Below are 12,375 nucleotides of genomic sequence, written 5' to 3'. Positions count from 1 at the left end.
TCATTGCTCCCTTCAAAATTTTTAAACAACTTTTCTTTGTTTTTCAGCTTATGCAGACCCCATATCCTTAATTTCAGTTTTAATTTACATTTCGTAAAGCTGATTTATGTTTCTGGAAAATATTTTAGTTTAAAATCTTACCATTATATAATCAACTTTCCAGTGTGTCTAATTCTGTTCCAAATATGAGGGTAGTCCACGAAGTATGTTCGGTTTCTATTTCTATCTGTGGCAGCGCTACGATCGCAGTTCTGAGCATGCACGGCAGTTACTCTAACTCAAGGAGAAGACATGTATGCCATTTTCAGATCGCTGCTGCCGATATGTGCTTTGTAGTGCTTCTTTATGATGTCAGCCATAATTGAAAATGCCGACGACTGTGAAATCAGATCTATGATTCGTTTTCTAAATGCAAAGAAAGTTACACCAAAGGAAATTCATTGGCAAATCTGCGAGGTTTGCGGACAAAGTGCTATGAGTGATTCAATGGTTAGAAGATGGGTCAGACTGTTCAATGAAGGACATGATCAAGTGCACGATGAAGAACGAAGTGGATGCCCATTTGTGGTTACTGATGAACTGGTTCACACAATTGAAGAGAAGATTAAGCACAACTGTAAGTTTACATTATTGCCCTTGCTATGGAAGTTCCGCAAATCTCACACTAACTAATTCATGAAATTCAACACTTCAACGATGACGAGCTGAAAGAACATGTTACCACATGGTTGAATACACAGGCAGCAACCTTCTATGAAGAAGGCATACAAAAACTTGTGCCATGCTATGACAAGTGCCTGCAAAATTTCAGAAGCTATGTAGAAAAGTAGATTAACAGTTGTAGATTTTATTACAATAAATATTTTTTCTATATCTGTACACATTTGTTTTATATAACCACATGCAACTTACTTTGTAGATATACCTAATGTACACCTTTCATGATTAGAAAACCAATTATTAGCAATGAATTGTGCACTATGCGAATTTTAATATATGGCTTTTGTAGAAAGGGCCAGTGATCCAGCTAAATCTATTAGAAATGATGGGTTCAACTATGTACAATACAATTTTTCTTCACAATACAAAATACAGCGTGGAATAACAACAATAGTTCAGTAAAGATAGCCAATGACTGTATAGCTGATTCACTGAGCAGTAGACAGGCACGGAAACAAAGAAGCACAACAATACAGCTACATTTCTTGATTGTATTTTTGTCTATTTCACACTTTGAAAACCTTTTTAATACATTTGGTGGTTATTACATTGAAAGTATACTTGTACAATGAATTTCTGATAGTCATTATCTAGGTTTGACTTCTGTTTATGTACTGAACTTGCGGCCTTAACCAAGTGTGCACATATTCTATGAATATATTTTGCTGTTAATAGCAGCACTTGCATATTTTTCCTTCCACACAAATGGAGATTTGACATCTCTGCAATGCATTTAGGAAATTCCTCATGTTGGTTTAGAGTTTTGTAAGACTCCACTAGTGTCTAACGTTTTACTTATGTATGTACGCCTGACACACTGTCCTAGCTGCCAGAGATGGATGTCGTGTGTAGTGATTCGAGAATTTCTGTGTAAATTCTAGAACCACTCAGCCTTCTACCGTCTCGAACACATGATATTCAAGATATGAGGAACTGGGTATCCTTATTGTACCAAGTGAGTACATTTACCATTCTTTTGTACAAATCAAGGCAAACATTATTAAGTATTTCACTAACAGTCCCAATCCGGGAACAAGAGCCATTGTGGATTTACATGTACCAAGTAAAAACAAACAAAAAAGTAAAAGCAGCATTTTCCCCTCAGGAAATAAAGCAATATAATAAACTGTGGAACTAGATGAAAAAGATTACTAAAATACAAATGTTTGAAAAGGTACCAGTAGCTAAAAAATTCTTCATAAGTAATGCACGCTACAGTATTGATCATTACTTAGTGGACACAGAGTAGTGGTTAATAATGAAATGGCGCATCTCCAATGCTCTGCCACGCTGCACTACATGATCACGACATACTATTACAAGAAAATCATGTGCCAAGGTCTACAGTGCTTGATAATAATGGCTTGTCATTTTCCTTAGCTCAATATCACACTGATCATGATTGGGTGCTGACTCAGTCCCTCAGACAGACTGAGGAAGAGTATAATGACATGGGGCATAGTTGCACGTTTGTGGCCCAGGCGTCACCAGTAGGTGTCCTCCATGTGTGTATCAATGCAGTGCATAACAATGTTTTTATTATAAAATTACCTGGTGTAAGCTGTGAGTAGATCATAAAAAATGTACAACAGGAACCAACAAAATGAGGCAGTGCAGCTTATAAGGCACTGACATCATAATCGAGAGGATTGATTTTGGTCAGGCCGGCCATTCTAATTAAGCTTTTCTGGACTCATTTCAGGCAAATACTAGGACGATTTCTTCAGCAACACTATGGCAACCACCTGTCTTAGCAATGTAAAAACATGCTTATTATTCTACATGTATGCATATTTTAAGCTATTTATTGAGTTCATTTAAAAGATAAATACATATCGAAATGCTAATCCTGGTGGTGAGTAAAACCTAGCACGAGATGAAAATTCTGGGCCTAGATTCCACTGTCACTTGAAATCACAAGATCAAATAACAGTGAACACGCATCTTGTAATTTAGGTCAATGTATTGCATAATAACAGTGTGATTATTATTTCACACTGACTACCTTAAAACACTTGCTTCATTTTTAAATGGATGCCGAACATTGATCTTCGTTCCTCCTATCATCTGCAGTTCAGAGAAAAACTACAAGCACTTGTGTGATCCTAATTAATACTATGCTTACATGCAAAGTGTGTATGTATACTCAAAAGGTTGATACAAATGCAAGCATTAATGGAAATATGAAATAACATTGGCTCTAGTTTGTTCACAATTCTCATTACTCTACAAATATCCAAAGCGCTAATTATGCTGCTTGTGTCACATTCCATGCCAGATTGTACTGTTCTTAGATAATCTGTGGGACCTATTTAGGTAACTCCTGGTTAGAGAAAGCTCCTAGTAGCAATTTCAAGTTGTTTGGTACACAATGAACTATTCTATTTAACTTAGATATTAACGATTGATTGTTATCACATAGCTTGCTTGAGTCATAAGTCGTGCCGGTACAGTTGAAAGAGTAAGAGTATTACCCATGTTCTAGTTTCAGGACCTGTCTGTCACACGGTTTTAATCTGCAAAAAGTTTCAGTTTAATGGTGTGACCTATATGGGATAGTTGTTATCTTTATTTAGCAGTTGTTTGTCATCAACTACGAATGATGTCGAATCCCTAAGTTTATAAGGCCAGTTAATGGTGTAACTGAGATCAGAATCCTTCCTGGACTAGAAACCTAATAACTGTGATCCTTAAAGCCTCATACACAAATCTGTAGCAGTTACCTTCTTACAGAACACACTGTCTAAATGAGAACACCATAGGACAGACTTTTCATGTTATGTTGTGAAAATACAGATAACAACAGTAGCTGTGTCACCTCGTCTTAAATATAATTTGGTGTTTAGTTTTCTTTGGTTCGATGATATAGTACAAAGTAGGAACATCACAAATGATTTTAACACTAACACAAGCAGAGCAGAGCATTACAGTAATCTTGGAACTGCTACATAAACATTATTTTACTTACTGTGATACTGCTGGTATGGTCTGTGGGACAGTGGACTATTAGTTTTGCTTTCTAGCACTGGTTCTGACTTTCCACTTCCAATATTATCTTCTTCTGTGTCCCATGTTGTTTTAATGGTAGTGTCACGTTCTAAATTATTTTCTTCACCTTCAGAATTACTAGTATGTCTTTCAGTAAGTATTTCAAAAATTTCAATCAAAGTCTTATGGGTAGAAGCTATATCTTCTGGTAACATAGTTGGGAAACGGAAACTTTTGATATTTCCATCGTTTAATTCTTTAGACTGGAAATTATACCACTCCTAAAAAATAAATAATATATCACATCATTTTGAAGTCTAGCAAATATTTAAAACACTAACAGATCTTTACTTCCTTTACAAACTAGCAGTGGCATTTATCAATTAATACAGTCAAGATTGAATTTACATGCTGACAATGAAAGACACATTGGACTCAGGTCACTAGAGAGAGGATAAGAAGAGAGAGATCATGGGAGCATGGATTAATGCTGTAAATGCTATATTAAGTTTAATTTCTGTATTTCTCACATTTCACCTCTTTTCTTCAAGTGTCACACATATATAGTTTACAAAATTAAGGCATTTGGCCAGGAATTTGCAATAAACCCAATCTGAATGGCAACTGGTATTACTTGCTTGACAAAAAAGGTTATGAGATTACAAGACAGGAATTATTTGGTGAGAATTTTGCTGTAAGTGACATAGGAACAGTCAACAGCTAGTACAGGATGTCCCACGAGGAATGCTCAATATTCAGAGCTATAATGAGAACCACCATTTGAAGCAAAAAAGTCTAGTCTACTGAACAAGTTTTCGTAGGTCTTAAGGTATGCATTCTGAAGCCCCGTTTTTCGCTTTGAGTGACCATTCCTGTCTTATCCCTGAACACTGACCATTCCACCTGAGACACACTGTAGGGATCACAAATAAACTTGTCAGCTGGCCGTGTGACATCCTCACGAGTCTCTGCCACTGCCCACTCAACTGAAAACTCGTCACTTGAGTCTGTTGTTGGCTACAATGGGCATAATGATTATTGCCCACTAATACAATAATGGTCAGTTAGCAGTGAAAAGTGTGTGTGTGTGTGTGTGTGTGTGTGTGTGAGAGAGAGAGAGCACGTGCGCGTATCACACAATGGAAACTACAGGTAGGAATATCAGCAATGTAGGTAAAGACAGATTGCCACTTACACACACACACACACACACACACACACACACACACACACACACACAAACTATGGGACATTGTAAACAATGACACTGTACTGAATAATAAAGAAAATAAGTAACAATGTATCTCAGAAACCATTCAGAAGAGTGCATATGCCCACACGAAGTTTTTTCCTTCAAATGATCATTCCTGTCATATCCCTAAATATTGACCATTCATCCTGGGACAACCTGTGTATTATGTTTCAATACCAGAGAAGGAAAGTTGCTGCTCACCATATAGCGGAGATGCCGAGTCGTGATAGGCACAACAAAAAGATTCACACAATTATAGCTTTCCGCCATTAAGGCCTTTGTCAGCAGTACACACACAGACACACACACACACACACACACACACACACACACACACACGTAAACGCAACTTGCACACACATCTGCAGTCTCAGAGAGCTGCCAGTGTGGTTTCAGCTCTCTGAGACTGCAGACATGTGTACAAGTTGCGTTTACGTGAGTGTGTGTGTGTGTGTGTGTGTGTGTGTGTGTGTGTGTCTACTGCTGACAAAGGCCTTAATGGCAGAAAGCTATAATTGTGTGAATCTTTCTGTTGTGCCTATTGCAACTCAGCATGTCCGCTATATGGTGAGTAGCAACTTTCCTTCTCTGGTATTGTTACGTTCCATCCTAGATTTTCCATTGTTTGTATATTATGTTTAATTTTTTATTTATTCATTTAACATGAACATATTAACGCCCTCAGGAGTCCTCTTACATCAGACCAGAGTTTTTTATGTAATTACAAAACTTATTAAAATCACAGTTACTTCAAAAATCATAATATTTTAAATATATCTCTTCTTCTCTCTGCATGTAGTAGGCATTTGCCTGTTACACCCTCTTGGCTGAAATTGTTGATTTTCCTGGGGCTTCCAAAATATCATCTGCCCACTGGGTACTAATTATCACCACTCTTTTAACATAGTCCATTCAGTTGTTTCTGTATTCTTTAATCTGCTCGTTTTTGTTTTCCACTCTCAGTTCTTTTCTGATGTCCACATCCACTCTCCCCTCAGACAGAATGTACCCAGCTGTTCTTCTTAGCAATTGGATCCCTAGTGCTTGTATTTTGATGGGATTGAATGTTTCTACTGTGTTGTTCAGGAAAGAGTTTCAAGGTCTAGGGAGCATAGTTATTATGAGCAGTAGTGGATCGACAATAATAAGCTTGAGTATTTGGGCTGCAACACTGTCCTGAACAGTAAATGCTGACCTGAAGGCTTTTTCAACAGTGTTGTCAGTTTACGAAAGAATTTTTCACAACTACTTTCATTTGCCTCTGCGAAATAATCACTAAGTCTTTGCTTTGTTTATGGTTCAATGAAGGTTATCGCTGAAGTCAAGTACTGCTTTAGTTCCTTTGTTGGAACAATGGGATCAACTGCAGCTTCTACTTTACTTACTCTTCCCTAGATCATACAAACTTTTCTGCAGAGCTTCTGGTCTTTACGTTTTACATTAGCGTATTGGCATATCTTACATATCTTAGTTATTGTTTCTCTCAGTTTGATTGATTCTTTTTGCTTTCTGCATGTAATCAATTTTATTTTCAAGGGTACGAGGTCATTTGCGAGTCTGAAGTGCAGTGTCTCTGACATTCATGGACGGTTTTAGCTACTCCGTTAGCCAAGCTGCAGGTTTTCCCTTCACGTTTCCAGTGGTTCATGGTGTGGGTTCCTATAGTCATGTCCTAGTTCATGAACCACGGGCAACATATGAGTGGCCAAGTAAGTAGTCCCGACAGTCGGGATACCAGTTAATTTGGAATAAGGTTGGGCATCTCGGACATATTCTGAGTCGTGGTCACCTTTGTGCTCATACGGCAAAGACTACCAAATCCACCGGTTAGTCCCTCAGCCGTTAGGGGTAAAACCCAATGGGACTCGGGGCAAGTAAGGCTAGCGACCTGCTTCCCTGGTACTTTAAATATGATGCTGGCAACAATCAGAGCAAAATGCCTCGGACCTTTGGAGGTGACGGAGTCCCACCTCTAACTGACAAACCAGGGACTCCTAAGATACGGCTTGGCAAACAAATGGTAATGAGATGGGGAGCTATTAATATCAATGGGGGCTACTCTTGGAAGAAGGTAGAGCTGGCAGAGGCTGCAAGTAAGATGGGGCTGGACGTTTTAGCTGTTAGTGACATTCGGGTAAGTGGTGAGAAAGAAGACGAAGTGGGAGAATACAAGGTCTACTTGTCAGGAGTCAAAGCAGGAATAGCACAATGGGGTGTAGGGCTTTACATCAGGAAAGAAATGGAACCCAGCGTAGTTGCAATAAGGTATGTAAACAAACGACTGATGTGGATAGATTTGACAGTGTCTAGCAAGAAAATTAGGATTGTGTCAGTATATTTGCATTGTGAAGGGACTGATCAAGATAAGATGGATAGTTTTTATGAGGCACTCAGTGATGTAGTAGTTAGAGTAAAGGACAAGGACAGTGTTCTGCTCATGGGTGATTTTAACGCCAGGATTGGAAATCGAACAGAAGGGTATGAAAAGGTTATGGGTAAATTTGGAGAGGATATGGAGGCCAACAGGAACGGGCAGCAACTCTTGGATTTCTGTGCCAGTATGGGCTTAGTAATCACAAACTCCTTCTTTAAACATAAGAACATTCACCGGTATGCTTGGGAAAGCAGGGGAACCAGATCTGTCATTGACTATATAATAACAGATCAGGAATTCAGGAAGGCTGTGAGGGACACACGTGTATTCAGGGGATTCTTTGATGACACTGATCATTATTTAATCTGCAGTGAAATTGGGATTGTGAGGCCGAAAGTGCAGGAGGTCAGGTCCATATGTAGGAGAATAAGAGTGGAGAAACTTCAGGATAAGGAAATCAGGCACAAGTACATAACAGCGATCTCAGAAAGGTACCAGTTAGTTGAATGTAGCCAATTACAGTCATTGGAAAAGGAATGGACAAGGTACAGGGACACAGTACTAGAAGTGGCTAAAGAATGTCTTGGAACAGTAGTGTGTAAAAGTAGGAGGAAGCAAACAGCTTGGTGGAATGACACAGTCAAGGCAGCCTGTAAAAGGAAAAAGAAGGCGTATAAAAAATGGCTACATACTAGAACTCAGGTAGACAGAGAAAGTTATGTTGAAGAAAGAAACAAAGCCAAACAGATAATTGCAGCATCCAAGAAGAAATCTTGGGAAGACTTTGGAAACAGGTTGGAGACATTGGGTCAGGCTGCTGGAAAACCATTCTGGAGTGTAATTAGCAGTCTTCGAAAGGGAGGTAAGAAGGAAATGACAAGTATTTTGGACAGGTCAGGAAAACTGCTGGTGAATCCTGTGGATGCCTTGGGCAGATGGAGGGAATATTTTGAAGAGTTGCTCAATGTAGGTGAAAATACGATCAGTAATGTTTCAGATTTCGAGGTAGAATGGGATAGGGATGATGATGGAAATAGGATCACGTTTGAGGAAGTGGAGAAAATGGTCAATAGATTGCAGTGCAATAAAGCAGCTGGGGTGGATGAAATTAAGTTGGAACTCATCATGTACAGTGGAATGTCAGGTCTTAAATGGTTACACAGGATAACTGAAATGGCCTGGGAGTCGGGACAGGTTCCATCAGACTGGACAAAAGCAGTAATCACACCAATCTTTAAACATGGAAACAGAAAAGATTGTAACAACTACAGAGGTATCTCTTTAATCAGCGTTGTGGGTAAAATCTTATCAGGTATTGTTGAAAGGAAAGTGCGAGTATTAGTTGAGGAGCAATTGGATGAAAATCAGTGTGGGTTTAGGCCTCTTAGAGGTTGTCAGGACCAGATCTTTAGCTTACGACAAATAATGGAGAAGTGTTATGAGTGGAACAGGGAACTGTATCTATGCTTTATAGATCTAGAAAAGGCATATGACCGGGTTCCTAGGAGGGAGTTATTGTCTGTTCTACGAGATTATGGAATAGGAGGCAAACTTTTGCAAGCAATTAAAGGTCTTTACATGGATAGTCAGGCAGCAGTTAGAGTTGACGGTAAACTGAGTTCATGGTTCAGAGTAGTTTCAGGGGTAAGACAAGGCTGCAACCTGTCTCCACTGTTGTTCATATTATTTATGGATCATATGTTGAAAACAATAGACTGGCTGGGTGAGATTAAGATATGTGAACACAAAATAAGCAGTCTTGCATATGCGGATAACTTAGTTGTGATGGCAGATTCGATTGAAAGTTTGCAGAGTAATATTTCAGAGCTAGATCAGAAATGTAAGGACTATGGTATGAAGATTAGCATCTCCAAAACGAAAGTAATGTTAGTGGGAAAGAAATATAAACGGATTGAGTGCCAAATAGGAGGAACAAAGTTAGAACAGGTGGACAGTTTCAAGTACTTAGGATGCATATTCTCACAGGATGGCAACATAGTGAAAGAACTGGAAGCGAGGTGTAGCAAGGCTAATGCAGTGAGCGCTCAGCTACGATCTACTCTCTTCTGCAAGAAGGAAGTCAGTACCAAGACTAAGTTATCTGTGCACTGTTCAATCTTTCGACCAACTTTGTTGTATGGGAGCGAAAGCTGGGTGGATTCAGGTTACCTTATCAATAAGGTTGAGGTTACGGATATGAAAGTAGCTAGGATGATTGCAGGTACTAGTAGATGGGAACAATGGCAGGAGGGTGTCCACAATGAGGAAATCAAAGAAAACCTGGGAATGAACTCTATAGATGTAGCAGTCAGGGCGAACAGGCTTAGATGGTGGGGTCATGTTACACGCATGGGAGAAGCAAGGTTACCCAAGAGACTCATGGGTTCAGCAGTAGAGGGTAGGAGGAGTCGGGGCAGACCAAGGAGAAGGTACCTGGATTCGGTTAAGAATGATTTTGAAAAATAGGTTTAACATCAGATGAGGCACCAATGTTAGCACTGAATAGGGGATCATGGAGGAATTTTATAAGGGGGGCTATGCTCCAGACTGAACGCTGAAAGGCATAATCAGTCTTAAATGATGATGATGATGATGATGATGATGATGATGAGGGGTACGAGGTCATTTGTGAGTCCGAAGTGCAGTGTCTCTGACATTCATGGACGGTTTTAGCTACTCCGTTAGCCAAGGTGCAGGTTTTCCCTTCAGGTTTCCAGTCTTTGGGGGAATATATTTATTATATAACAGAGTTAATTTGCTAATGAGTTTCTCAGCTGAAATTCGAGGAACAAATTTCCTTGCTTGTGTGTTTCATGGCAAATATATGTAATCTGAAGAAGAAACTACACACTTAAATTTCACAGTGAAGGGGTAGAATATTAATGTCAGTGTTCCCAGCGTTATTTGTATGATTCTAAGTCCAACTGAATTTTGAAAGATCAAGTTTTGAAACAGGCTATCCTGCCTACTTTTGGAGGTCTGTAGAGAATGCATATTAGGCATTTTTTAAAAGGGATTTGATATTTACAAAGATATATTTATCATGTTTGTCTTCATTAGTATCAGATGTGAGTAGCATAGTCGGTAATAAGTCGAAGTGTCAGTATGCCACTACCACACCTCTTCATGCGTTACTTCTGTGATCTCTTAGGACAGTGGAGTTTACATTTAGGAAACTTGGAGAGCACGCTTGGCTTGAGCCAGGCGTCCAAGTTCATTAGAAGAAAGAAATGGATGTTGATATTCTGAAATACATGGCAGAGTTCGTCGAAATGAGTTGAGCGATGGTCATTCTACAGTAACAATACAAACACGGTGGTAGAAATTGTGGCAGCATGAGCAGACAAGTTCGTAGTTCCTACAGCACAGACTTTAGAGTTCATTTGCATTGCTTTTCTACTGCCTTCATCTGCACCATTATCCTGTCATCTCTTGTTCACACGCTATAGTCGTCAAACATCGGATATCACATTATTCAAAATTTTTATCTTTCAGCAGTAAAATATTCACATACTGTCAGTCTTGTCTTTGCGAGTTCCTTAATCACTATGACTGTTTCAGACCTTTTCGTACACAATACAAACTTCAAAATTGTGACTCTAGGTTTCGCAGATCACAACTTCCTACAGCTTCTCTATACTTCTAATCACAGAATGTGTTGCATGAATATCTGTTCTCACATTAAGCTTTTACAATGAACAATGGCTATGTTAATAGCAAATGTTTTAATTTGACAAGTGTACTTTCAGCGCTGCACAACATGTTACCAACATTATCTTCACCTAGAAGGATTATGAGCAATGTTCTGTACCATTTTACCAAAATCGAAGAAGAAGAAAAATGCTGCTACTGTCAGCAGATAATTGTTATGGCTTCTGGCTAATCATCAAACCTGAAGAGACATCTAAAATTGAAGCATCCTACAGTACCTCTGGAACAATTGGGTCCAGGAAGCAGATCTAGATCACCATCAATCAATGCAGCAATTCGAGAAATCATATCTCGAAACTGTCCTCGCTGATGTCTGCTTCCACCTCAGGTGAAGGTATCCTCCCAAAAAGGCAAATGAGTCAAGCACTATCCAGCCCATCAGTGCTGTCAGGTTCTGGACCAAGTCCTGATTTATCTCCTTTGTGGTGTCCTCACCCTAAACTGCTTTTCATTTACAACAACTAATAAGAAATTTTTTAATATTACAAAGCTGTCCACATTAAGTAAATGCATATAATTAGATGTACAGGTTTCAAAAATGATTTGCAGTAAATATTAAAAATTTTTCGGCTACCGAAAAGGCAGTTTGCCTTATGTCTGGTAGGTGGACAAGTGTAAGTAACATTAATTTGAGAAGAGTGAACTAAAGTCATAGGTTTTAGAGTGCTCACAATTCGAAGACAGACAGATTGTAGAAAATATCTCAAACTGGGTAAAGTCTGTTATCCAAAATATACCTAAAGTCAATTTTAAAATCCCTTCCATAATAACAGAAAATGTGTCATATACAAAATTAACTGGCATACTTCTAAAACTTCCTCGTATCCCATGATTTGCACATTCTTTAAAGCCCACTGCACAACATGCATTTCTGAAGTCCATGCAGAAAACTGTCGACAAGTTGAAATGAGTTGTTGTGTATCTCAAGGAGAAATCCTTTGCTTTAAGCAAACTTGCTTAAATGCAAGAAAATTAAAAAAAAAAAGACCTACTGAAATTGAAACAAGATGTCCCAACCAGATGGAACAAATTATGAAATGTTGAAAAGATTTACTTTAAATAAAGATCCCATGATTTCTCACCTCGCTATTTTAGGTGGAAAATCAATGACCTTAAACTTAAAAGATACAGACTAGGAGATAATGCACCAGGTTTTACAGATTTTGAAAGTTTTTTATGAGGCAACCAAAGAGTTGCCCTCACAGAAAACAGTATCAGTTACAAAAATTAAAATCTTGCCAAGATAAAGGAATGGCAACTAAAACCTTTTAAAGACAAAAATAAAGAATATCCTCAACAAACAAACTCACTGGTTGAAATTTGCTTAAAG

The 12,375-nt window shown here is 38.6% G+C and overlaps 1 protein-coding gene across 4 annotated transcripts in view; it reads right to left on the bottom strand.

The window, feature by feature from the left end:
• The window catches only part of LOC124709038, a 342,602-nt gene that overhangs the window by 60,735 nt on the left and 269,492 nt on the right, over positions 1 to 12,375 (bottom strand). For all 4 annotated transcript variants that reach the window (XM_047240687.1, XM_047240709.1, XM_047240701.1 and 1 more), the window contains exon 25: positions 3,689 to 3,989. In XM_047240687.1, the coding sequence (XP_047096643.1) occupies positions 3,689 to 3,989 (301 nt within the window). The remainder of the gene's footprint in view (positions 1 to 3,688; positions 3,990 to 12,375) is intronic.

This window comes from Schistocerca piceifrons, chromosome 1 (genome assembly GCF_021461385.2).
Source record: "Schistocerca piceifrons isolate TAMUIC-IGC-003096 chromosome 1, iqSchPice1.1, whole genome shotgun sequence".
Lineage (NCBI taxonomy): Eukaryota > Metazoa > Arthropoda > Insecta > Orthoptera > Acrididae > Schistocerca > Schistocerca piceifrons.
This window is presented reverse-complemented; position numbering and strand designations above follow the sequence as displayed.